General features: G+C 40.3%; 1 protein-coding gene across 1 annotated transcript in view; it reads left to right on the forward strand.

Moving 5' to 3' along the window:
- Positions 1-27,896, forward strand: part of WDR72 (WD repeat domain 72) — a 186,610-nt gene that overhangs the window by 102,406 nt on the left and 56,308 nt on the right. The window contains exon 17 of the mRNA XM_075007021.1: positions 7,349-7,535. Coding sequence (XP_074863122.1) covers positions 7,349-7,535 — 187 coding nt within the window. The remainder of the gene's footprint in view (positions 1-7,348; positions 7,536-27,896) is intronic.

Here is a 27,896-nt window from a genome sequence, read left to right on the forward strand (position 1 = left end):
AAAATGACATGCTGTACCTCACTGTTAGCCATAATAGATAGCAGTGGCATATGCAAACATTCACATCCGAGTTCAGCCAATAGTTACTGGGGTTTATTTATCCTTTCACTACCCTATCATCTCCCACATCAGTTCAGCATTCCCCCACAAACTCCCCTTACCCCCAAGCCAAGGTTTTTTCTCTCTTTGGAATCCTTATAACTCAAAGTCAAATCCAGGAGACCAGAATCAGTGGCTGCAGTTGTAAAGTGAGAGCCACAGAATAGCATTCTCATCTGCTCAGCCTCTGAAACATTTTGATCATTTATATTTGAGGACTGAAAAGCATATATCCAGAAAACTAACGGTTGCCTTTGATTTCTCCATTTATATGTTCCAATCAATTGAATGGAAGCTGTATTAAAACCAGAACTGATCTTAGGAGCATGGGCACATATAAGTGGATTTAGCATCCTAACATCCAAAAAAAATCTGCTAGTAGCCTGCCTACTTCAGCCACGCAGTCAAACTTCTGTGTCGTTATCAAAGCAGAAGTTGCCGGTCAGCTGTTTGCAGCAGTTTTGCTAGTTCCCAGATGTGCCCACTGGCCTTTGTGGCTGCTGCAGTTATACCTGTAAGCACGTGCTGTGCCAGTAAGCACAAAGCATTTTGGCAGGTGTTCAGAAGTCAAAGGTACTCAGTAAATGTGACTGAGCATAGCTGAAGACACCGTGTAGGTGGTGCTGGAACTAGGGAACTAAAAAACTTCAGTTCTGAAGAGTGGTTTGGGACTAATCTGTCTGAGTGACCCACTGCCTATTCAGCCAATGCCTCAGACCTCCCCTTATTAGTGTGTTGGCTCTGAGCCTATTCTTCCTGAAGTGAAGTGGTTAAAAGGGCCACGCTACCAGCAATAATGCATGAATGGGAGTCACAAATGATTTTAGATGGTACAGTATTCATGACAGTGGTTACCTTCAGAGAGAAAGCTGAGGAGCAAAACTTGCTCTACACTGTGTTCAAATGATGACAAAACTCAAGCAGAGTTCATGTTTTCAGTGTCCATTGTACGTGGCAAGAATTACAGTTTTACTTTTTTAAAAAAATATTTATTTAATTTGAGAGGTTTTCTTTTCACACTAATATTGCATGGGTACATGCCTTTCACTCACAGATCATTTTAAAGGAAAATTTGTTTACTCTTTTTTGACCACGTGGCTCATTGCTCTTTAAAAGGAAATGTGACACCCTCTTGCCCCATTGCACCAACATATATATGTATTACTTTTCTTTTCTTGTATACTGCACTCTCTGACCTATACCATTTAATGCAGGAAGGGGTTGGTTTGCTATTCCTGAATAGAAGGGGTTAAAAATCTAATGGTTAATGTTAGAAGTTGTTTTACCCCTTTATCTGTGCAATAAGCATTGTTTTGTATTTTTATTTAATACATTAAGTAATATTGAAACCATTATACAGGATCTACTTGCAGATATGAGCAATAAAACCAGCGTTCCAAAGGACAGTTTTATTCCCTAAGTCTGTCAGTCTGCAGTGCAATCAAACCAGGTTTTTCCTGTTGCTGACTGTTAGCAGGAAGAAAGGTATAAGTCAAGGATTTCCCCTGGGAATCCTCCTTATGTCCCAATTCTCCCTGGCTCCTTAGCTTTGAAATGTTAAATGCTCAAGTCTCTCTCCTCCCCATTTCTTCATCTGGAATTTCAAATACTTTCACTAAGTCATTTCAAATAGAAAAATTGAGTTCTTCTAACTACCTGGTTCTTCCTGTGCTATTCCCAGCTCCTTCAAAATCTTTCTGTGTGACATTTGTCCTTATGAGAGATGCCAGAATGACATCCCTGGAGGCTGAAGTCCTTTATCAATAGAACAGTTACACCATGGGTTGGTTTTTCTCATACTCTTTCTACAATGCACCTCTCAACCCCTGACCTGTAGGGCTCGTATAATTATAGAAAAGAGGATAATTCAGTCTCTGTATACCTCTTCCCACCCAGTTCTTGGTCTTTTTGCCAAGATTGCCATTTAGTGTAAACTTGGATAGTTCCTTATACCTAATACCATTATTAGTCATTGGCCCCACTCACACTGTGTGATGTACATGTACATAAATCTCTGCACTATTGGAGACCAAATAAGTGCATCTAGCTATGAGTCATGGCATGGTGCATGCATTTGGACTCCTGTGACTGTGTGAAGTGCCATTGCAGGGAACAGAGCTCTGTGCATTAGTCATGCTTCACATTGCAGGAGCCTGGCCTCAACATGTTTACCTGTCTGCCAGGAAATGGACAGAACTCCACTAAATTGCCTAAATCCCTAGCAATGAACTCGCTACCCTAACACTGGGCATTTCATTCCCTTTGCTATTTTAAAATTCAGTTTATTTCTATATTTATTATTTTATTAATTGTACCAATCCAACTGAATAGCTCTTTATTTTCCTTCCTGTATTCCCAGTGATCTAGCTGGATTAAGATTGTGTTTTGTAAATTGTTGGTCGGTTGCTATGTGGTGTTTCTCAAATAACCGGATTTCCTGTGTTTTTCAGTGTTTGAATGGCTATTAGTTATACCTGAGCAATCTTAATTGTTATGCAGCATAGGGTCTCTGCATGGGAATAAACAGGGCCTCTTATCTGAATAATAGGAATAAAAGAAATTTATAGTATACTATGACAGTTTATAAGTATCTGTCTGTGCTATTTTGAACAACAAAGTTTTACTTTCTGTTTCCCAGTAATCCTCAACCCAAAAAGTGTTTCTAGAGGCCTTTCTGTTAAAATGTAGGACTGTATTTTGAAGTCTCCACAGCCCCAGTGGGTAACTGTATAAAGTTTGCTACGAACTACAAAGTTATAAAATGTGACTTGACTTAATCCCTTGTACTCTGAGTAGAGCATAGGTCATCTACAAGTTTCTTCCACATCTCTCTGTCTTGAGACAAAACTTCTAGCTGACTCCAGGAATACTCCAGTTCTTGTCCTTTAATCTCAGTAGATCTCATCCACATTGTCCAAGGTCGTTGTCTTGTGCGTTTTCCTTGTGGTGTAAAATATGCCAACAAAAATAACAAGAAGTCCTGTGGCACCTTATAGAGTAACAGATATTGTGGAGCACAAGCTTTCATGGGCAAAGACCCGCTTCATCAGATGCATGGGGAGGGGGGTTCAGATGAAGCGGGTCTTTGCCCATGAAAGCTTGTGCTCCAAAATATCTGTTAGTCTATAAGGTGCCACAGGACTTCTTGTTGTTTTTAAAGATACAGACCAGCACGGCTACCTCTCTGATGCAATGTACCTGCAGTTATTAGCCAGTGAGTACCCTTTGCACAGAATCCGTGGTGGTTGCCAGTGTGTCTCTCCAGAGAAACACCATACCAGACAGTGTCTATCCTATGGAGGCTATGGAGCCTCTTCCTTCCTGCCCCCCACAGTCTTTTGGTGACATGGAATGAGTGCATCAGATACATGGTTTCTAGAAGAGCAGCTGTTTACTTCTATGGCGCTTGTGGTCTGACAGGTATGAAAGAAGCTTCTTATGCTCACTTTTTCCTGGTCCAATACTAACAAAGAGAACAGCCATTCAAAGTAATTGCTAAATTGTGGAAAGAGCTATCAGAGGAATTCCACATAGATGTGCTAAACCAAATTATTACAGCTCTTCGCTTTCCTTATGGACCTGATGGGTAGCGTTGCTGTGATGGGTGCAGCTCATCATGCAGTTGCCTCCCATGCTTAAATATCCATATTTGTTTCAATATGTCTATACTACCTATGTTCTATGAGACCTCCTTATAGCATAGTTATTTCTAATGACCAGGCCATCCTGAACAGTTTGCCATAGATTCCCATCCGCTATCTCATGTTAAAAGCAGCTAATATCTGCAATACTGCTCACAGAAGCACAGGAATTTGTCTCACTGGAAGCTTGGGCAAGTACATTAATAGTAACAGAATGCAAAAATTCATTCATAATAACAAAAATGGATGGATAAAGATGGATCTTCAGTAAAAATTAGCTAATTAAGGGATATTGGTGGGAAGGTGTGAAAAATGTCTCTTGGTAGAAACAGGGCAAGCTCTTGAAGAATTTCAAATTCACTGACAAAGTTTGAAGAGAGATTCACATTGTTGGGATATATCTAGGGAGGGGGCAAGGCTGAAGATGTGAAACCTCATGAAGCAATGTGGAAATGTGTATGCAGAAAAAGGGATGGACAAGCAACACACAGAGATTTAGAAGAGCCTTTGCAATAGCATGGCATGCTGCTTTGCTACACTTTTTATTCCATCCTGAGAGGGTAGAGAAAATTACACATTATAAAATCTTGCTTGTCCGGTATACACAGTAGTGATTCAGGTAATGGATATCTGATAGATGTGACAGATTCTTAGTAGATCAGAACCACTATGACAAGTGGATAATTTTTGGAGCCTGTATGCTCTGTGCCTCACATCACAAGGAACGTGTTTTTCTATAAACTATTCAAAACTCTTCTGAAAACCACTGTCAAATTTCTATTTCTGCCAGAAGAAGATAGAGAACAACGACAGCACTTTTGTGCCTGCTTATGTTTTTCAGAGTCTGGATTTATTGCAGAAGTAAACTGCAGGATCTGGCTCTGAAATGCCCAAATGTCAGGGTTATTTAGATCTGACTTTTTTTTTTGGTTTCATGTCTAATTCAAACTAAACTCCCTTTCTCCCCGCCTCAAAACATAAGGAAAAGTCCTTGCAAAATAAGACTTTATAACAAAAAAACATTATAAAAATAATATGAGTGCTTGTGTTTTGACAGAACACAAAAGGGCTGGATGCACTCCTTTTAAATTTACTCAGCTCACTTGTACCCTACATCTATGTCTACATTACATCTACACATTTTAGCCGTGTCTATACGTGCACGCTACTTTGAAGTAGCGGCACTAACTTCGAAATAGCGCCCGTCACGGCTACACGTGTTGGGCGCTATTTCGATGTTAACATCGATGTTAAGCGGCGAGACGTCGAAGCCGCTAACCCCATGAGGGGATAGGAATAGCGCCCTACTTCGACGTCCAACGTCGAAGTAGGGACCGTGTAGTCGTTGCGCGTCCTGCAACATCGAAATTGCGGGGTTCTCCATGGCGGCCATCAGCTGAGAGGTTGAGAGACGCTCTCTCTCCAGCCCCTGCAGGGCTCTATGGTCACCGTGTGCAGCAGCCCTTACCCCAGGGCTTCTGGCTGCTGCTGCTGCAGCTGGGGATCCATGCTGCACGTACAGGGTCTGCAACCAGTTGTCGGCTCTGTGGATCTTGTGTTGTTTCATGCAAGTGTGTCTGGGAGGGGCCCTTTAAGGGAGCGGCTTGCTGTTGAGTCCGCCCTGTGACCCTGTCTGCAGCTGTGCCTGGCACCCTTATTTCGATGTGTGCTACTGTGGCGTGTAGACGCTCCCTCGCTGCGCCTATTTCGATGTGGTGCTGCGCAACATCGATGTTGAACGTCGACGTTGCCAGCCCTGGAGGACGTGTAGATGATATTCATCGAAATAAGCTATTTCGATGTAGCGTTCACATGTAGACGTAGCCTTTGTCAACAAAACTTGCAGAGCGTCTACACACAGTGCGTTTTGTTGACAGTCTGTTGACAAAAATTTGGCACTTGCACTGACAGCATTCTTCCTCACTGCAATGAGGAATGAAACCTTTGTCGACAGTTTCTGTCAGCAAAAAAGTTGTGCAGTTGCTCCAAGGGCCTTCTATCGAAAGACAGGGCTTCCAGTTCACGGGGCATCCCCAGCATTTCAGGCATAAGGGAGTAGTGACAGAGGGGTCTTTAGCTGGCAGAAGAATGTCCATACAGCCTCTGTCACGCCGGCACCCCCTTATGCCGTCACTGAACTCTTGCGTGGCTCTGGTAATGACCTTTGGAAGTTTGCAAATAAGCGGTCATTTGCAATCCCAAGAAGCTCAGTTTGCATTGCTCTGCCAGCAGCAGCACTGAGCAGAGCTCTGTGTAGACCGAGCCTGAGAGTGTTAAGTATTAAGCAAAAATGTTAAGTCTTGAACGCCCAAAACAGCCGTGGTATGTGGAATCTCAGCCAATTTATACTTTACTACAGGAACACCTTTATTTTCCTTCCATTGAATGTTAGAATGTTGGTTGTATTTTAAAACCACATCATGGTACATAGGCACAAGGCTGAAGCTTTAACAGAATTTCCATGCTTTAATAGATTTAATTGAAAATGTTCAGCCTTATTAATTCAAAATAGATTTTCTGTGTTTAATTCATATTGAAATGCAGTGACACAACCAAGCAAGGTCAGACATAATCAACTGCCAGCACATACTGCTGAACTCACATTGCAGGCCAGTCATAATTCCAGCAGATATGTAACCTTTCCTTTAAGATAATGAGAGCTCTGCGGAGTGCTTTCCTCTCCTTCCTTTCGAAAAAGAATATAACACCAGTCTGGCCGAGGTGCATCTGTGGTCACGTGATACCAGTGCTAACAGCAAAACATTAAGGCTACTTTCTGCACTGAGGATAAAACAGCTGGAATTCTAGGAAGAAGACTGAAAAATCATAGAGTTCTTAGTCTTTTCTCCATGCTGCCCACCAGCATGTAACAAATTGGAGACTTTCCATGCTGATGAAACTGGTGTAATTTTGCAAGATTTATTGAAGTCCATGTAGCTGTGCCAATTAACACCAGCTAAAATTCTGTCCCATAAACTGTAGCTTTTAAAGCTTTTAGTTTATAGTAAAGCTAGGGAACATAACTCATGCACTGAGCAAGTCACCATACCAGCCAGCTACTACCAGTTAACTGTTATTTCTTGATCACAGTATGGTCAGGGGAGATAAGTACTAATACATCATGTATCACTAAGTGGCCACTGTTACCAAGTGTTGACTTTCGAATGGCAACTACTATAATCATCTTAAATTGTGTGTTTCTAATACAGGTTGAACCTCTCTAATCTGGAAATCTCTCATCCATCAGCATCCATAATCCAGCATGATTTTAGTTAGATGGATGACCACTTAACAGGGGTGTGGCCAAGTTTCCCATGGTCCTATAAAGGTTGTTAACAGCCACCAGTCCTGACTCCCAGTGTTCTGTGCTGTTATTTAGCTATAGTTCACCCCTCAATATCTTCTAAGACCCCATTAAGTAGTGGAAGTGTTGGTAATGTCCTAGACAATATTGACCTCCCATGGGCTAGCAAACTCACTCATTCAGCACTGGTCAGGTCCTAAGGGTGCCAGGCAAGATAGGGTCAACCTGTATCAGCACTTGAAAAAAATCACGTTATTAACTACAAATACAAATATCATCCCCTAATAATCTTCATTCTTGACAGATCATTGAGGTGATACAAGCAGCATTAATGGCGGAAGTACAAAGAATCGTGAAAACCTTGAAAAAGACATCAATCAGCAATCAACCAGCAACCATGGTAAACAATGGAAATGATGAGGTGCAGACTCTGGCAAAAACTGAGCAGACAGAGCAGATGGCAGAATGCATTAAAAACATTCCCTTGCCAAGTAAGTGCAAAATTTATTGGCATATTCTTTCATTCCAACTTTTTCTAGTACTTAAAATATATTGAGAATATGAGTTCATAATATATTATTTCTCTACAAGACAAGACAAGTGCCCTTTTCCTGACCTAGCAGCCTATCAATTTTCTCATACGTTTGTCAGGTATTCAAAGGACGTCCACGTTCTATTCTATTATCATATTTAAGTAATGAACATTGAAGAAGAAAACGTGAGGATTGTTTTTATTAAGGTATTTTAGTAGTTCTGGGACTGGAAATATGATTGAACTAAATGAAACAAGTCTGTCTGGAGATGGAATCAGTATATTACAGATTTGAAACAAAGATATTTAAAATTTATCTTTCTTCAGTGAGAATAGGATTATGCTATACTAAAAATTAATTGCTTAAACTTTATAACTTTATGTGATATGGAATCTTTTCTTTTTAGCACTAGAGCTTATACAATCAGCAATCAAATGAATTTTACAGTTGGATCATTTCATTTTACAACAAAGTTAATAGTTGTAACTTTATAATGGTGCTAATGTTTATGGTAGGAAAAGATTGAATCTGAATTTATGCTAGGAAGTGATATCAATTTTTTAGCCCATTAGCTGAGTCTTAAAAATTAAGTGGCCTAAATTTTAGATATAATCTTATTAGTGAGCCTTCTCTGAGGAAGCTAATTTATAATCTCATTGAGTGTGTGTTTCTGTCATGAACATTTGTTACCAATCTACTTGTTCCAGGATGCTAAAATCATCAATGTTGCATGTTTCAGGCCACAAAGAAAAATTACGTCTTTCATAACTTGGACTGTTGTATTAATACAAAAATGCTAAGGCTTTGAATAATTATCACTTAATGAAGTTATATTTTGCTTACACTAGAAATTATTTTGAATTGTTTTATGTTTAAGAGGTTGGGGACAGAATAACTCATGAAAGTCCCACCCCCCAGATTCACATCTGGTTTTGGATCCAGACTTCCTTAAAATCTGGGATTTTGACATGATCTATTACAGAGAAACCGTCTGGGAGTTTTAGATTTACATTGAGACATCTATAAATTCAAAAATGTTCAGATTTTGGACTTTGGTTCGAGTTCTTGTCAATTTTCACAAGTGAAAATGCATTTTGTTATGTAAATTGTGACAGAAAATTTCATTACAAAATGCACTGATCTCTTTCACTAATTGAGGTGGAAGTGATTCTAATTGATGATTAATTGGAGTGATAATTCCTAGGGACTAAGGCCCAGATTTTTAAAGGTGTATAAGGTGTTTGTGCTCGACATCTCTGTGCCTGTCTGATTTTCAAAAGGGACTCAAGCATTTTGATGTTTAAATCCCACTATTAATTTAGACACCTAAATGCCTAAATCCCTTTTGAAAATGAGAGTTTAGGCTCGGAACCATTTTAATACTTCTAAAACGCTGGGCCTAAGTCACAGCAAGTCATAACTTCAGTGGAGTTATTCTGAATTTACACTGATAAGAGTGCAGAATTTGGCTTATGGCATGTGTGGTTGGCTATGACTATGTTTTGTTTTTAACCATGTGCCGTGCAAGTTAATCAACAAAACTCAGCTGAAGAACTAAAATTTTGGAAGGACATAAATAATTACATATGTTAATGAGCACAGTATTGATATTTACTTCATATTGGATGAGATATCTTTTTTCACAACTTCTAGTATAGACTGCATGCATGTATTATTCCAAACTAAACAATATGTCATTAAAAATATGAATTTTGCAGCCATTGTGGTATAACTGTGAATGCATAAAGGAAGAGCTGTCACAATTAGAAGTTGTAGATTATAACACTGTACAACATACTGACCTATTGTTCATTCTCTTTTTCCATTTAGATTTTTGCTAATAGTATTGACATAACATGCGTGCAGCACAAATATATTTCCAGTACTCGGCTTAGGTATCCAGGCTGCGTATTATAAAACTAACTGGTTTTATGTATTATAGGCTCTGTGGCCAAAGTTTTTTCAGAGAATGTTGTTATAAACTGATCTTTTAAAAATATATGGGCTAGCCAGTCAAGGGCAATAGTTCTCAAAAGTAGTCAAATAGGTTAGTTTTTTTTTCTATGCGCAAGTTATGTAGTCTCTCTGTGATTCCATTCCCCAGTTGTAAAATGATGATGATAGCATTTCTCTATCTTGCAGGGCTGTTATGACTGTAAATACATTAAAGATTGTAGGGCATTCAGACACCAGAGTGATGGGGAAGAAGCTGATATAAATGGGTAGATGTGTCAGGTTATTGTACGAATGTAAATAATTTATGAAGTGACACAAATATTGAAGTAGTGCAATATGATGTTAGATGGTAGTATGGGCTTTGTTCCTAAATATTTAACATTCTTATTGACTGTCTTCATTTTACTGTATGTCTGTTACAGAGAAGGCTATAATTTAATGGCTAGGGAATGCTTTAAAGATGCAAAATGCATATAAATAATGCTACTCAAGTTAGCTTGCAATAACTTCTGGCTTTGTCATCTGAAATTGCTAATTTAAGGAAGTGTTAATGGTTCAAACTTTCATATATATTTGAGATGTTTGCTATAGCCCTGTTTGCAAGTAATTGGAATCTCTCTCCTCCCTGAGAGAGAAAATTGGTTCTTGATAAAATGAATATTTAATTGGTAAACATACTATTGTGAAACTAATGGTGAGATTACAATTTTAAAGTTACCTAAACAGCTGTTTAGTAAAAATGAAACATACACAAACCTTATAAATAATCATCTTTATTACACAAAGAATCTTCAAAGGCTTTCTTCTACACAGTGAAGGAATATAGCAATATGTGTTCTTAAACAGAAAATCTTATTCAGACAGTAATGGTATATCAATGAAAAGCACCACATAAAAGCTTCTATTCACCACAGAAGTTCAGGGGCCTTCTACAGCAGAAGGTGTGAGATCAGACTTCCACTGCCTGCTGAGTTTTTCAGAAGAAAAGCTGACTGGTTGCAAATATCATTTTAGATGTACTTCATGCACTTCTCCCTTGGAAAGCTGTTCTGTGACAAGGTCTTCATCGGTAGCAAATGAAACCTTCCTGGCCCTGTGAGGTCTTGCTGCCTGATTAAGCAGGTGCAGAGTACATGGGCAGGGGTGGTGGCAATGGAATTCTTTGTGAAAGGTCTTCCCATTAGTCAGCCAGGTATCTGTTCATATTTGGTCAAATACCCCTCTGTGGCTTTTTATTGCCTGTAGGTGTTTTTTGTTTTGTTTTAATACTCAGGGTTAAATTCTGCATGGCTGGGAATGCATGGCTTTTAAATCAGACCATAGTCTTGGTCTGCTGATTTGCCAAGGGTAGCATTTACTGTTATTTATTGTTACTGGCAGTGTTCCCTGTAAGTTTACTGGTTGGGTGGCTGCCCAGCAGAGATTCAGGTGCTGCACAGCTGATGAGCAAAGCACCCACAGCCAGCAGCACATGGTTCTACGGGTGGCTACATCCCCATGTCTTGGTGCACATAACAAAATTTATTCCACCAGTGAATGGAAAGCGATTAGAGGGAGCCCTGGTCACTGAGATTAATGTAATGTGCATGGATAGGTAAAGTATCCTTGCAGATCCCTAAAGTCTGATGATATTTGAACATTGTTTCCTTTGGGAATCAAGCCATGCTCCATTTCCAGATGCAGCATCTCCACCAGACTCCACATTCAGATACCTACCCCCAACACATATTTCCCCCCATGAAATTGATAGTTTGAAGTTGGGGTCTGGGTCTGTGCTCATTACATAAGCAATAGTCATTAGTTATATACCTTTACTGAATCCTTCTCTCTGTGTTGGCTGGGTTCCAGATCCAACAAAAAGATGTATATTGACCAAAACCTGGGCTGCAGTGTGTGTGCTGGTATGCAGATATGGCATGATGGATAGACAAAGAAAGAGGCAGCTCTCAGTGTCTCTCTTCTGCAGCCTGTTCAGCTTTCCTTTCACTTGCATGCTAGCCATGTGTACAAGCAATGATAAAGTCAATGAGGAGGGAATAAAATGATAGGATGACTTCCAGTAAACAGAGAGAGAATGAGAACAGATTCAAGGGGAGAGATTGTGGAGTGGGAAAGACACCGAAAGACACAAGAAATAGGGACAAAAAGAGGGAATTGGACATGAAACATAGCAATGTAGACACACAAAACATCACCCATTTGCTGATCTTAAACTTAATCAGCAAATTGGTAATTACAAAATCTCAGAGATAGGATTTTGAACCAATTTTCTGGTACGCAGGAAGAAAAGGCAATAGGGGAGTAGGGGAAAAAGTAAGCAGGGGAGGAAACAAGGAAGTCTTAACAGACTGTATGACTTGGGAAAAAGGAAATCAGTAAAGGAGAGTTATTAAGAGCGTGTGTCTCCCAGCAACATTGATTTTTGAGGATCAGCAGTATGAGAGGCTTACCCTTTATGTGTTTAAATCTCACAAAAGAGAACAAGTGGCTGGTAGAAACTCAAATGGAACTGATGAGTGCTGTTCAGTTCTGACAAAGGTTCTAAAGGGGCAGTAAGCAACAAGTGAAGGGTTTGCATTTTATCCTCGTTTTGCCCATTTGTGAAACTGACAAGAAGACAAATTTCCCTCTTTCCCTTTTTATATGTAAATATCTCTGCAAGGCAGAAGCTATGTCCTATTCATACCACTTTAAAGATTTCACTGCCTTAGAGCAACGGGTCATCTTCATTGCTCCTTTCTCAGAATAGTCCCATTTTTCAGGAGAATTGAGATTGATTATCTTCACATTGACATATGAAGATCTAGAGCATGTCATCATCCCATCTCCCAAGTGTGAAGGCAACAGCCTTATGAGCAGCAGCATGAATGGGTAGCATGGAGGCAGAAGCCCATTCTTCATTAACCCAAGTGTTTCCCCAGCCTTCTTCAATGAGGCAGGTGGTGCTGAGAGTCAAATTGCTGTCTATAGACAGCACAGAGCAAAAAAAGAAAAGAGGCTGGTTTCAGTCAAAGCAAGGGGACTCCTCACTTCTATAATGCTGAACTATGAATTGATCCAACTCTGCCCAGAGGCAGAGGTATGTTGTAAAAGAAATAAATGATGGATGATAATATGACTAATTTTTTGCATTTCTAGAGTTCCTTTCACCCAAGCAGGTCACAAAATTTGCCAAATGAAACAATGTTTAAGCCCCCCAAGATCCCTATGGACAGTGTATAATGCATAGGAGCCCCTAGCACAATGTGAGAATGGGCCCCTTGCCTGTTCCTGTCCAATCCACTCTTGAAATGTCCATCCAAACCTGCCTAGAGCAACTCCCGAGCCAGCTGTTATCATTCTGGCATTCCAGCTAGACTGGCTTCTGGGTCCGTCCTCTCCTTGTTCTCCATTCTGTGCCTTGCATCTGGGCTCTCACTCGTCCACAGCTAACAGTTCCTCTTCTGTCATTTCCATGTCCCTGTAGTCTCACCTCCTTCCTTTGTTTCCTCTTATCCATAGTTTTCTCCAGAGTCTGTCCCCCTCCTACTCCGCACAATAGCTACACCTACACTAGCCCCCTCCCTTCTAAAGGGACATGGTAATGAGCAACTTGGTAATACACTGATGAGGCACTACCATGAATATGCAGTGCCTCATTAGCGTAACGACAGCCGAGCGTGATTCAAAAGTACTGCTTTCAAATCACACACTGCCTGTGTAGATGGGGGCCTTTCAAAAGGACTGCCTGGACTTCAAAGGCCCCTTCTTCCTAAAACCAAATAGGAAGAAGAGGCTTTCGAAGTCCCGGGGGTCCTTTCAAAAGGCCCCCGTCTACGCAGGCAGCACACAATTAGAAAGTGATGCTTTCAAATCACGCTTGGCTGGCGTTATGCTAATGATGTGCTGCATATTCATGATAGCATCTCATTAGCATATTCCCAACTCACTCATTACCATGTCCCTTCAAAAAAGTAGGGGCTAGTGTAGACATAGCCAGTATGTTCCCATCTTCCATGCGTTTCTCTATTGCAGATGTTGTTGCTAGTTCTCATGCTGGATGAGGGCCCTATTGGCCTGAATGTTTACCCTGCTTTGCTCCTCCATGCTATCTGGTTCAATTGCCTCAAAGTTTTTGGAGTCTCTCAGGGAGCCGATGTCTCTTCTACTGCCTGTGGAGCGGCTGAATGGTGATGGGGAGTTGCTGCAGAGGCCCTGAGCAGTGGAGACTTTTACCATTGTATCTCTTTCCTCTCCATATGTTTGTAGCATGGATGTGTGGATGAGACCTTAGAGGCTTGGGGTATAGCTCCTGTATTCCTGTAATTGCAGGGGCTACAACTGTGTGTGTGGGATACATGAAGGGGAACAGGAAAGGCATTTTTTCTCCTTGTGCCTTTTTCCCCTCCCCCACACTCCCATTCCAGGAAAGGAACTGGTTGATCCCAACAATGAGACAAGACACGGAACATATGGAGCAAGACAGCAAGTGGGGAACTGAGGATAACATTGTAGGAAGAGGTGAGATTATTCAGGGGCACTGGAACAATTTTTTTAGTGGGGGTGATGACAGCCTTTGAACCAAACTGTAAATCCTGTATATGACGGAAACTACTTCAAGTCACTGTCTCTCAGCCATGAGGCATAAAACATTGCTGTCGAGACATCTGTTGACAAAAAAGCTGGATGCTCTGGGTTGCCTTCTCTTGACAGATAGGGCATCCAGAACAATGGGAATCCCTGTCTGCTGGACTTCCAGGTGCCTGTTTTGTCGAGAAAGCAGCCAGGCAGTCCTGCTGCTCTGTCAACAAAGCAGAATGCTCTTCTCATTGGCTTTTGTGTGTGGCCACGCTCTGTTGACAGAAGTTTTGTTGGGAAATCTCTTTGGTTGGTTGGTTGGTTCTGAATTGGACAGCCATTATCTGCAAGAAGGAATTCTGCTCCCCACCCAGCTCTGTTCATTTCATAATAAGCAGCAATGCACTCTGCAGAAACAGAATGACATGCACACCATTAAAGAACATGTTTTGAAAATGTGGCTACTTAAACAACTTCCTGTATCTACTATATATTTTAGAGAGTTTGTCTGTGAGTCTGTTTGAAAATTCCTTCTAAACAATAAGAGCTAGGACCACCAAATTTGGTAGTCAGGTAAGGGTTTGATTGTGTCAGGACAGTAGGATGTGCCAGGACAGTGGGATTGCTTTATAAAACTATACAGAGAAGAGGTGAAATAGGCAGGTGAAAGGGGCTGGCTGGGACTACACATCCCCACCCACATCCAGGACTTCCCAACCCCTCCCACAAATGTGACATAGGGAGAGCAGTGTGGGTGGGGGGACAAAGCTTAAGGCCCCCCCCCACAATTTGTATGGGAACATTGGTAGCTATTCCCCTTCATCAGGGAGTGAGAGGAAAGTACAATTTGCTGCATTACTCACTCTGGCTAGGGGGCACATGGGGCAGAGGAACCTGGACCTGCCTCAGGGGGGGTTAGGGAATGTGTGCAGAGGGGCCGAGCTTCCCTGTCCCCCTGATTCAAACAGGAACATCGCTGGCTGTTTCCCTTTGTCAGGAAGTAAGGGAAAAGTGCACAGTTTGCTGTATTCCTCACTCTGGATAGGAGGTGCAGGTGGCAGATGAATCTGGATCTGCTCCAGCCAAGAGAACAACAAGAAGTCTTGTGGCACCTTATAGACTAACAGATATTTTGGAGCATAACCGTTTGTGGACAAAGACCTGCTTTGTCAGATGCATGAGAAGCGGGTCTTTGCCCATGAAAGCTTATACTCCAAAATATCTGTTAGTCTACAAGGTGCCACAAGACTTCTTGTTGTTCTCGAAGCTACAGACTAACCTGGCTACCTCTCTGATACCCATCCAGGAGAACAAGCAGACTTCCTCCAGCTGTGCTGGTTAGACGTGGAGATATGCTTCTCACCTGCCATCAAGCTACTGCAGTGAGAGAGGGCTGGGATAGTCTTCTCTCGCTGGAGCAGCCTGCATAATGAACCCCCAGACACTCTCCAGAGAAATGATTTAAAGGAAGCCTGTACATTTTTACTTTAAAAACAACAAGAAGTCCTGTTGCACCTTATGAAATAACAGACTTATCAGAGCATAATCTTTTGTGGGCAAAGATCTATTTCTCCAGATGCATGACGATATATTTTTAGCTTATTTTCCAGAAGAAAAAGAAAAATTAATTAAAGAACCAAGCAAATGCCGGGTAAACCTTCTAGTAACAAAATAATTTTAAAATACTATAAATACTTTTTATTTAACTTCTCCAAGTCAAGCCATTGTGTGTCTTTTTGTTTTAAATCTTAACCCAGATGCTTTTTATCTGATGGAAAGCATCAAAAAGAGCTATTGGAAATGTTTGCACAAGCAACATCAACAAACCACCACTGTTAATGAGTGTGGTATTTGTTGGTATTTTATTTATATCCCTGCAACAGCAAACCAATGAGTTAAGCATTCTCTTTGATTAATGGAGTTTGACTGTATGCCAGTGACAGCAATTTGCTTTGTCCTGCGCTGAATATGCATGAAAATTAGTGTATTTAATAGTAGTTTCATATTGCAAATATTTCCAGTAAAAGAATACAAATCAATTTTAATTTTTAGTATCTAACCTATGGCTTAACTGTACCTCTGTATCATCTCATATATATATATATATTTTCAATTAAAACAATACTTTTATCCAACATTCTTTAATATTAGCGGTCAAGTATTAAAGGAAGCAAGCTTGAAAGCCCATTGTAAAACTACAGCTTATTTCTTTCCTTGCACCGTATATTTTACCAGAGAAGTCCTTAATGTAACAGAAATCAGATTTGGTGTGTATTTTTACACAAAAATCAAATTGTAGAGGCGCCACCTCAGACTTCTGTAAAACATTAGAAGAGATAGGATTCCATGAGGAGATAGTTCAAGAAAACAGAAAGAAGCCATGCATTTTAAATAGGGCTGCGCAGTATTTGTTGTTGGCAGAACCTTTATCTGCAGTAGCTTAACAACCTGGACAGATTGGGGGAGCTGTTTTTACATCATCAATCTATGAACAAGTGTTTGTGTATCTGCATGTTAAAGGGTAACAAAGTAGTGGGCAAATTATAAAGTATTAATTATGTTATGTTCTGTCAGATCAACTTTATCATTCATCAGTCATCTCTGCATTCATTCTATTTATAAAAAGAGGTCTACTTCCTGATGGTGTGCCTACGTACAGTTCAGTTTTAGATCAAATAGAATTCCAGTGTTGTTCTGGATTATAAAACATTTTTATTATTCACAGTTGTATATTATACCATATGAATAAGAGATTGATAAATGAGATATAGATGATTACTTTCTGGAAGTCCCACCTTACCTCAGTGTCACAGGAAATTATGATGTACTGCAAAGGATGTTAATACCCACATCTTTATTCTGTCTGGGTCCTACCTAAAGTCTTCCATTTTCAATACCACCTTACCTCAGGAAGAAAATCGATGGACTTTGGTGACTAGTTTCAAGTATCTGGGTCGTGTATCAGTCAGTAGTATCGCCACTAGAAATGGTAAAGAAATGTGGCTAATATTAACCTAACATGTAAACAGAAAGATGTTTGATGCTATACATGCAAAGAGACCCAAAAAAGTGGATATCCGTAAAGCTAATGGAAAATATCCCCCAAAATATTGCATCAGAGGGAAGTCTTGCCCAAACTCCTCTGCTTTTCCCAAAGCTCGCCTTACCTAGGGGGAGAGGGAAAAATGGTTCAGACCCCTCCCCCCCAAAAGCAAGGCCTGCTAAGTAGAACAACTCCTAGAAATGATAGAGAACACTTACTAAATTATGTGTATGTGTGTGAGAGAGAGATCTGTTTTAAAGTATATGCAATGAGACGTGTTGCAGGCAATAAAAAAGGTCTAAAGTAACCCAGTACCTTTTAATTAGTGAGGGTCCTAACCCAAGCTGCTGGGCCTCCCCTAGGCCATCGTTGTTTAGGGCAGGAAACATAGTATGATTTAGTACCTGTTTCACAACACCTAAGCCAAAAGCCTGAGCAGTAGTTCCAAACACAGAATGATGACCTATAGCTTAAAGAATGAGAACAATTAAAATGTAAAAAGAGACACAACTGTTACAAATTTTGTACAAAGACACCTGTAACATAAATTGCATGTTTGTAAATCTAAATGTTAACTAAAAACACAATAGTATGTTTTACCACTTGCATCATTCTAGAACAGTGTTTCTTAAACTATGTTCTGGGGAACACTGGTGTTCCATGAACAGCTCTCAGGTGTGCCACAAGCATTTGATATTTTTTTATATCCGACACTGATGGTATATATTTTCTGTTATTAAAAACAGATACAATATTACTTATTCATTGATATAATATCTGATTAAATTACTTAATTTTGTTTATTTGGTTTTGGATTTTTTTTGTTGTTTTTGGTTTGTTTGTTTGTTTTTCATTTGTTTGTTTGCTTTTGGTGGTCTGACAACAATTTTTTGCAGAAAATTTTCATAGGCGTTGTGCACAAAAATAATGACTGTTTGGTGTTCCATGATCTCACAAAGCTTAAGAAACACTATTGTAGATAACCCTCATCCAAGCCCTCTGTTATATCCTGAGCATTTTGTGATAGGAGGCAATAGGATTTAGCAATTAGCATAGGCCCCACCAGGTCTCTGAGCCCATGCCTTAAATGGTAGCACCATGCCTAGACATAAAAAGGAACTTCAGCAAAACCCAAGACACACATGAGAAAGGATAAAAGATAAAAAGAGCATGAGAGTGTGTGTTGTAAAATTTGTGCTGAGAGTGGTTACATTGGAGGAAAGTTTGCAAATCTAGAATCAGTTGACTAAAAACATTACATGTTTTCCTGTATTAGAGAGAAAATACTACAGTAGTGAGGAATTTATAATGATACCTTTTAATTTGTTCTTAAAGAGCAAATATCAGGCTGTTTATTTAAAAGTACAGGAGTACAGTAGAGGAATAATGTTGAAGGCCTAGTAGATGTTGATATTTTTGTACAAGTTCTCTCCATGATTTTTTACAAAATTGGCTATTCCCCTTTAGCCCATTTTTTTTTCTCACGTGTTAATCTGGTACAGGCAAATAAGTCACTCCATTTCTCTTAATTCTTTTATGGGGATTCTATGGTTTTTGCAACAAAAGGGATACTAAATCTAATCTAATCAAGTAATTATAATCTAAAGATGGGGTGGAGGGGAGGCTTCTGGAGACAGCAGGTGGCTCCACACTTGGAAGGAGCATCTCAGTAGTTTGTGCTGACATTCCTATGAGCACTGGTGTATGGTGCACTAAAGCCCCCCCACATGTGCCAGTGTCTAATCCCATCTTCCACCCTGGTGGCTGGCACCCTCTGCGCTCTCCTGATCCACAACCCAACTGACATGTCTTTATGCTATTATGCCCTTGCCCCAGGCTGGCTATCTCCACCAGCACCCACAGTGACTAAAAGCTAAACTGGGCTGGGGAATCCTATCTACTATCTGCTCACCAACCTGCTCGAGTGTGCTGTGGACCAATGTCTGCTCCAGCCCCTCCTCCACAGGACTGGAACTTAGCTGGGTCCTGCTCTGTTCTGGGAGCAGAAATCATCAGGGGTCAGGAGAGGAGAAGCACAGATCTGCTCTCTCCAATATGTTCATTGTGGGGACACTGACCCTTGCTGTTCCACTGTCTCTGTTCAGGGACGATATCCTGAGCAGTTCTGCACTGTATCACAGATACTTGAAACTAGTAGTAAAGTTGTGGGAGATCTCTTGCTCCCCTCCTCACTCTTGTACAAAAGCTTTGATAAATACCTCCTACTATGTCTGTGTGAAAAGTTGAGGTGTATGTCCTTTTTCTTTAAGGCTATGGTTACACTACAGCTGCCTGTCAACAGAAGTCACTATCAGAAGAGATTTCCCAACAACATTTCTGTTGACAGAGTGCAGGTACACACAAAAGAAAATTGGAAGAGTGCTCAGTTCTGTCAACAGAGCAGCGGGACTGCCCAGCTGCTCTCTTGACAAAACAGGCACTCAAAAGCAGAACAAACAGGGCTGCTCATTATGGAGATAAATCTCTCTTAGAACTGGAAGGGAGCTCAGGAGGTCATCAAGTCCAGTCCTCTGTTCTGGATTCTCTGTCTGAGAGAAGGCCCTCCCCTGAGCATCCACACTGCTTTATTGTTGACAGAATATGTTGACAGCAGTGTTACTCCTCATGACTGAGAGACGGAACAAAAGTGCTTAGTGTTGTTGACAAACTGTTAAAAATATGCATTTTGTGTATGGACATTCCACCAGCTTTGTTCACAAAACCAGGGTTTTGTCAACAAAACTCCCTAGTGTAACCATAGCTTAAGAGAAAAGGCTTTTTCAGTTTGCAATCCACAACATTATATTTACATTTGCATGTGCATGAGCACACAAATCCAGAGCCCATGTGAAAACAAGGCAATCAGCACAGATTTAAATAGACGCGCACAGAGGAGTGGATTGAGGTCATGATCCACTCTTTCGAAAGACCGGTCTGCTCATGTAGCTTCGAAGTCATGCTGTAGTGTAGATGTAGCCATGCTGAATAAAGAATTTATTTCTTCTCTACTTCTGTGAGAGTTTCTCCCTCTGTAACATTTCTGATACAGTTTCTTCACTAGTATCAGAGAGGTAGCCATGTTAGTCTGTATCTTCAAGAATAACAAGAAGTCCTGTGGCACCTTAAAGACTAACAGATACTTTGGATCATACGCTTTCGTGGGCAAAGACCCGCTTCATCAGATGTATCAGTTTTATCAGTTTCTTCACTGTTTGTTACCTCGTTCATGGTTAGTGTAAACTTTCCTCAATGCTTCATCTTTGGCGTCTCATGTCGCATTTTGATCGTGTTGTCTTTTTCTCCCCTCCAGATGTAAAATGAGTGGCTTACATAGTATCCATTGGGACTTTAAAGATACTCATTTCATGATGAAGTGCATGTACAATTGTTTTAGTTGACTGCAAATCACATGTCCCATCTAGAAATATGCTTTTGTCTTGAAATTTGAAGCATGCCCATAGATTCTTCAGTCACACAAGCCAAGAAAATAAAGTTCCTGTACACTATAGCCTGAAATTAAACAGACACCTAATACGTGGCAGTAAGACAAGTGACATGTTTTTACTATCCGTCAGGAGTGATGTGAAATTCCTGCTTGCAAGTGAAAGATGTGTACCAGACATTTGTAATTCTCCCAAGTTTAAAATTCTTTTTCTCTGGATTTAAGAAAAATTCACTTTTTAAAATAATCCTATTTAGTAATTAAGATTTGACTTTAAAAATGAACTCCCATACAAATGTATCTGTCCCCAGGACAAATACAAATAAATTAACTCCACCACTCTTGAGCAATCAAATTGAGTCAACCATTTACTTCAGCCAATAGACAATAAGCATAAAAAATATCCAGAAAGGTTTTCCTACCCACCCACTCCTGGATGAATTGGGAACATACCTTCATTCTTCCCCAAAATCGCTGCTAAATAAATATTGAGCTATCACTTGAAGGCAATAAAGCCCATCAGCACAGAGAAATGGAATAGGCCGGTGTAATGCTTCAGGAGACTAAAGTAGATGCTCAGCTTTGCACACTATTCTGCTTCTCCATGCATTTTTTAAAAGGTTCAGTACAGGAGCATGTCCATATGGACCTGATGTCTATTATGTGAGCACAGATCTATTTTGCCTTTCCCGGTGGAGAAGTGCACTTGAAGAGATTTCTTCACCTTGTTCAAAGTAGGCTTTGAACATTAAAGAATAGAACAATATTAATTATGCATAGTAGCCAAAATGTGAAATATGCAGCACCTTCTCTGACTTCCTTCATTCAGGAGGCACATACAGCATGTGTAGACTTGTGCAGGGCTGTATTAAAGAATGCATCAAGAAATATATTTTTATAGCATTCAGGACCTAGGGTTTAACACTAGATTACAAAGGGAGACATCTGAATTGGAGTGCATTCTTGAGTTTGACACTTTATGCCTTGGCCTCAATAAAGATACCAGTTAGCTTATGCATTCCAAGGACAGTTTCCCCATCTTTGATATTCATAGTGATCTCAGCAAGTCTCTTAACTTAATAGACACTTGCAGTAAGTAATTTTCTTCCCCACTTTACTCCCCCTTCTGTCCCATGTAGCTAATTCATCAGTTTTCATTTCATTTTTTTTTCTTTCTATTAAATTCTCATCATACTAGTTTACTTTTATCAGAATTTTGAGATCTGAAGAAGTGGGTCTGTCTCATGAAAGCTCATGACCTAGTAAATTATTTGTGTTAGTCTTTAAAGTGCTACAGGACTGCTGGTTTGTTCAACAAATATATGTCATACAGCATGTGATAGAACTAACATTGCTTCTTTATAGAGCTTAATTTTAAACTATTTTAAGTTTTAGCCACCCAGCCATAATTGTTATAAGTAACTAGAAGATTTAGGTGGGTTTGCTTGGGTTCTTGATGGCAGGGGGCTGGAGGTGTGGGTGGTGCTGGAGTCAGGGTTGTGGGGTAAGGAGATATTCAGGGCAGGAGGCTGGGAACATGTGTAGTTGCAGTAGTCAGGGTTTGGGGTGAGGAAGGGCTCAAGATAGGGGGCTGGGTGCTCTTGGAAGGCTGCAGGAATCAGGTTTTGAGATTGAGGAGGGTCTTAGGGCAGGGGCCTGCGGTACATAGGGGAAAAGGAGTCACGGTTTGGGAGTATGAGGGGCTCAGAGCAAGGGGTTTGGGGACGTGGGGGGTTCAGTAGTCAAAGTTGGTGGTGTATGGAGGAGCTCAGGACAGGGAGCTGAGGGTGCATGGAGTGCTGGAGTCTGGTTGGGGGTGAGGAGGTGCTCAGGGCAGAGGCCTGGGGTGTGAGTGGAGTGCAGGAGTCAGTGTTTGGATGGTAAGGAGGGGCTCAGGGCAGGGGCCTGAGGTGTGAGGGGGCTGGAGGCGTGGAGGTGGAGGAACCCATGGCAAATGCACTCTCCAGGGCACGGCTCCCTAGCTGGCTGCTCTCCAGGGCTCATTAAGGCAGTGCTAGGTGAGAAGCAGACCCATGGAGCTTGCCACTGTCGAAAGGATGAGCAGCCCGCTGAGGCTGGGCATGGCAGGGGTCACACTGGCAGTGGGTTTGTGACCCCTGCTGGTCCAGTGGGGTTCAATGCTGACCTGGTCCCCAGGCTGGTCCCTTGCCACCCCCTGTGGTCACTACACAGTATAACTGTCCTTCCTAGCAGCCCTCTGCCTTTCCATGTTATGGGAAACAATTGCAATCCAGGCATCTGCCATTGTTCTGGCACAATAAAACACTCACCTTTCTTTAACTTATGATAAAAGGAAGCTGCATACCAAATGTGGTGGTCCTAGCTCTTACCATTTAGGAGAGGTTCTTGAACAAACAGATCAATGGACAGATTTACTGGCTCACAAACAAACTCTCTCAAATAGATAATATGACAAGCCCACTTCTTTCATACTAACTGTATATCAGATAAATGATTCAACTAATACCACAATGACTATAAATACAAATTATGTCAGGAGCCAAGGCAGTTGAAGGGGTTTAATGAGACCTCCTGTTCTAGTGACGGAAGAAATGAATTTGAAGCACCAAAGGAGAGCAGAAAGGATTGACTATTTGCTATGAAATCCCACTTTGGGACTTGAATCTGTGGGCACAGTATTGTCCTTTGGGTGTATAGGGACACATCCACGTTGCCCAAGGGTTGCAATTGGGCTTTGGTGATGCAGTGTTACTCAGCTGGCATGCAGGATGGGGCATGTTTTTGGATCAACTAATAAAAATGCCGCATGGACTTGTCAGCAACCCCCACATATAATTGTGGTTCATCTTTGGGAAAACAATTTAGGAATTCTTAAAGGGGTTGAGCTAATGCTCAGGACAAGGAAGGCTTTGGGGCTGTTCCTTGAACTTTTTCCAGACACACTTCCACCCAGGGAGCCATGAGCTCCTGCATGGTGGACAACTCAAGGAGTTATGTGAACAGGGGCGCTGTGTCTACACTTGCATTCCACTTTTGAAAGAGGTATGCAACTGAGGGGACTAAAATGCAAATGAAGTACATATTTGCATATCTGGCACTTCATTTGCATATTCCTATTTTGAAAGAGCTTCTTTCGAAAGAAGAAAACCACTGTAGACACTGCTTTTTCAAAAGTAAACCCCATCTTTGAAAGAATCCTTCTTCCCTTTTTTATGGGAAGAAGGATTCTTTCAAAGATGGGGTTTACTTTCAAAAGAGCAGTGATTACACTGGTTTTCTTCTTTCGAAAGAAGCTCTTTTGAAATAAGACTATGCAAATGAGATGCCAAATATGCAAATCTGCACCTCATTTGCATTTTCAGTGTCCCTCATTTGCATACCTCTTCCGAAAGAGGAATGCAAGTGTAGACACAGCCGTGATGTGGCCAAATTTTTAGACTCATAGGAGGGGCAGTTATAGCACATTCAGGCATTGTATACAGGATAGCCGGGAGGTTCCAAGAGGCTCATATTTTTCCCAAAGAGGTGGTAATATATGCCCAGGGCTAGGCTGAGACCAACTCTACAAAGAAGCCCTTCACTCATTCCATTCTAATTTGTTCATGCCATGGATAAGAATAACATATTGCTTGTTCTATGTGGTTGCATATGTAGATAGACCACTTCTTGGCCCTTTCTCATGGCATATATTTGCAATTCCTGGGAAGGAGGACCAGCAGAGCAGCCCACAAGCATTTGGAGGAGCCAGAATGGAGAGAAGGATTCTCTGCTGTAAATGATTAAAATAAAAATTGCAAGAATGGGAGATATAGAGATGTAGAATTTGAGTTCGAATCAAATCTTAGCAAATCTTTGTAGGAAGGTATATCACTCCTAGTTACAACTGGAGGAAATAATGTCTTATGAGAAATTTCACCAAATTTGCCTCTTCCAATTCCTGAAAAGTTCAGGGAGCAGCAAGTGAAATTCTTAAGGTTATTAGTTGTCCAAAGTTTTCAGACACTTGTTCTTATATATAAATAGCTCACAAACAGAGCTCAGATTTTTCCCACTTCTTGGTGTGCGTGTGGAGTGATGTAGTATTGCTTCTGTAAGTTCTTCACACCTAGGACCATCTTTGTCTTTTGTGCACAGCTGAGCACACTATCACTGCTAACCAAATGAGCAATAACGTAATGATAGCCATAGTGATGACGTTTCCTGCTCAGATGACTTAAGGATTTGCTAGCACAAGACCAATTCATTCTCAACCTCTAACTCCCTGATCCAGCAGGCACACGCTTTACTTTAAACATATGACTATTCCCATTATATCAATGGGTATACTCACATGCTTAAAGGTAAGCAAGCTGTTAGATGCTTGTCTGAATCAGAGACTCTTTAAGCATTTAAGGTTTAAATTCATTTTCCACATCATGCTATAGTGGCTGGGTGCACATATGGTCGTGGAAACTGAATACTCAGAGAAGGTTGCCAGTCCTGTCAAATTGAAATTTGTTCTCAAATTCCAGTGAACATTCACAGAACTTTGTTTTCTGTTTGCTAAACTCAGCACATATCACATGCCCAGTACAGATCACAGTCTCTAAGGACCATATCATTCACAAATGCTATTCCCCTGGAAACTAATTTGTCTTTTGTGTAATAAATAAACAAATTAAATAAATGGCTGGACTGTGGTTGTCCATGTCAGTGCTATATTAGGAAGAGGAATGAAAATATCTCTGCTCTCTCTTTTCTCTTCCCCCACAGCTAACCTCAGTTTTCCTATAGCTTTCTCTTGCCCACACATCCTACCCCCCAAAAGCAGATTTGACTTTTTAGTGATTCATGCCTGTTGGGCTTCATAAAATTGGTTGTGCACAACTCCTAAACCTTTTGTTTCTTTTAAAAAATGGACTGCTTGCAAGGTTTCACATCTTGCCAGATTGGAGAGGTTGATGTTGACAATGAAGATCAATAAATCTTTACGTTGACTGAGAACACAATCTAATTTTATATTGTTATGTAAGTTAAGTGGGCACCTCTTTTCATCCATGTTTTCAGGAAGGCATTGCATTTTGACGCAAAGGAGTATGGTCCTTCAAAAAGATGTTCCAAGATAGTCTAGGCATATTAGTGCCATCTGTAATGCCATAGGAAGGGATTCATCTTGTAATTAGTTTGTACTTAGAGGAAGGTTCAAAAGGCTCCACTTTTACCAATCAAAATGGATATATACACTAAGCAGACTTAGTGTATCTTATAGGTTTTTTTGTTACTGGACAATTGATATTGAGGCATAGCAAAAAATGACTAAGCAAAAGAAATCTAAGTAAGTCTTTTGTAATGTAGTACAGTGGTCTGCTAAGTTGTGTTGCATGTTTGGGAGCATTTTTGTTGTTGTTTTGCTTTGTTTTGTTTAAACCCTCAATCTGCTGTGCAAAGATTCCAATATGAGCAAGTAAATAAAGATGACAGAAATGGATTCCAGTTTCATGTAAAAACAAGACAGTAAAGTTTTGATATCATCATCAAATATATTAGTTTGTACTTTCTGAAACTAAGGTCCATTTTGGTAAAGAAATACTTATGCTTTTGCCACTTAAACTACGGGTCCAATGGATAAATGCATATGTCTCTCCCACTCATCCCATATTCTTATATCAGCAAGGTTTCTTTTTTTTTTCTTTTGCATTTATAAATAATAGGATGTCAAATGTACTTGTCTCTGCAAGATGTTTGAAAAATTATATATTTGTTTTCTGGGGAGAACAAGGGAGCGATGGGCTCTCTTGTCAGGAATTTTGTCATAGTGTTTGTAGCATCCCACAGTTTTCAAAGTGAAGCTATGCATAAGTCTCACAACAAAACAAACTATTAGAAATCTTGTTTATTGACTTCTGTTAGCTAAAACTATCAGAAATAAATTAATAATGGCTACCACTGCAGTCCTTTTTTTGTTCATAAGAAAAATAATCTTGACATTTTTTTACATGGTGATTGGTGCACATTTCAAGGATATAAATTAATCTTCAAAGGAACCTAGAGAATATCTTTCCTGGACACTTCACTACATCAAGTTGGCCATGTTAGCAATCTAATCACAAACCTGTAATTCAGTGGACAACAATTTCTTAGTGTGAACAGCATAGCAGCTTTTACTATCATTTAGGTCAGCCTAAGATTGCTGATGCACCATATGTTTCAGGCCAGGAATGATGGATGGTATCCTCTGGTGCCCATCCCTAAGTGATTGGAAAGATTGAAGACACACAGTTCACTTAAGCTTGCTTACTATTACGTCAAGTAATCAGTGTGATAGGCAAACCCATGCTCTTTATGTCACATTGCCCAACTTTCTGCAGGGACATCATGTCAAAAAACCCCACAATCTAGGAACATTTCCAGATGAAAAGACAGTTACTAGAACAATCATTTAGCAACCAGATTCACCCAAAAAAGCTCAATATGTGAAAAAGTTGATGTTTATTTTTAAAACCCTTTATTTATATGAGGCGGATATGTTTAATTTTGAAGAGGAAAAGTGTGCAACAGAATGAAGTATCAAACAATATGGTATTTTCATTGTTCTTTCCTGAGGATGAGAAAAACAATAAAAAACAGTGTTACTAGTATCAAGCAGAATGAAAAGTTACATTAAAATAATACGAGGGGTCCTGTGGCACCTTATAGACTAACAGAAATGTATGAGCATAATCTTTCGTGGGCAAAGACCCACTTTGTCAGATGCAGTGGGTCTTTGCCCACGAAATCGTATGCTCATATATTTCTGTTAGTCTATAAGGTGCCACAGGACCCCTCATTGCTTTTGCAGATCCAGACTAACATGGCTACCCCTCTGATATTAAAATAATAGTATACCTTCCAAATTTCAGGTTCAAGTTTGATAGGTAGAAAAACATAACAGCACTTTTCAACTTAACACATTTAGAACTTTAGGTTTGCAGGCAAAAGCTTATCTTTCTGCTGATAGTGATCAATGTTAATTTCATTATCTGCAATCCCATTGGACCAATATCTAACACTGGCCACTGGGAGATTCTTCCGTTTATCAGGTTGTACTGTGGTGTGGGGAAGTGCTTTAGAAAACAGATGAGGGGAAACTGAATGATAGTGTAAGAACCTTATTTTGTGTTAAGCATTGCAGTAATGCTAATGACTGTGCCATCAGTCAATAAGAGTCCTTATGAATGGTTTGAAACATTATAATTTATAATCTTCAGTGAAATATGTTATTGCATAATTGGATGTATTCTTGTTATAAGGTAAATAAGATGTAAAGCTGTATACAATGCATCCCAGAAATGTAGGACTGGAGGGGAGCATAGAGGTCATC

The sequence above is a fragment of the Carettochelys insculpta genome, chromosome 12, assembly GCF_033958435.1.
Source record: "Carettochelys insculpta isolate YL-2023 chromosome 12, ASM3395843v1, whole genome shotgun sequence".
Taxonomy (NCBI): Eukaryota; Metazoa; Chordata; order Testudines; family Carettochelyidae; genus Carettochelys; species Carettochelys insculpta.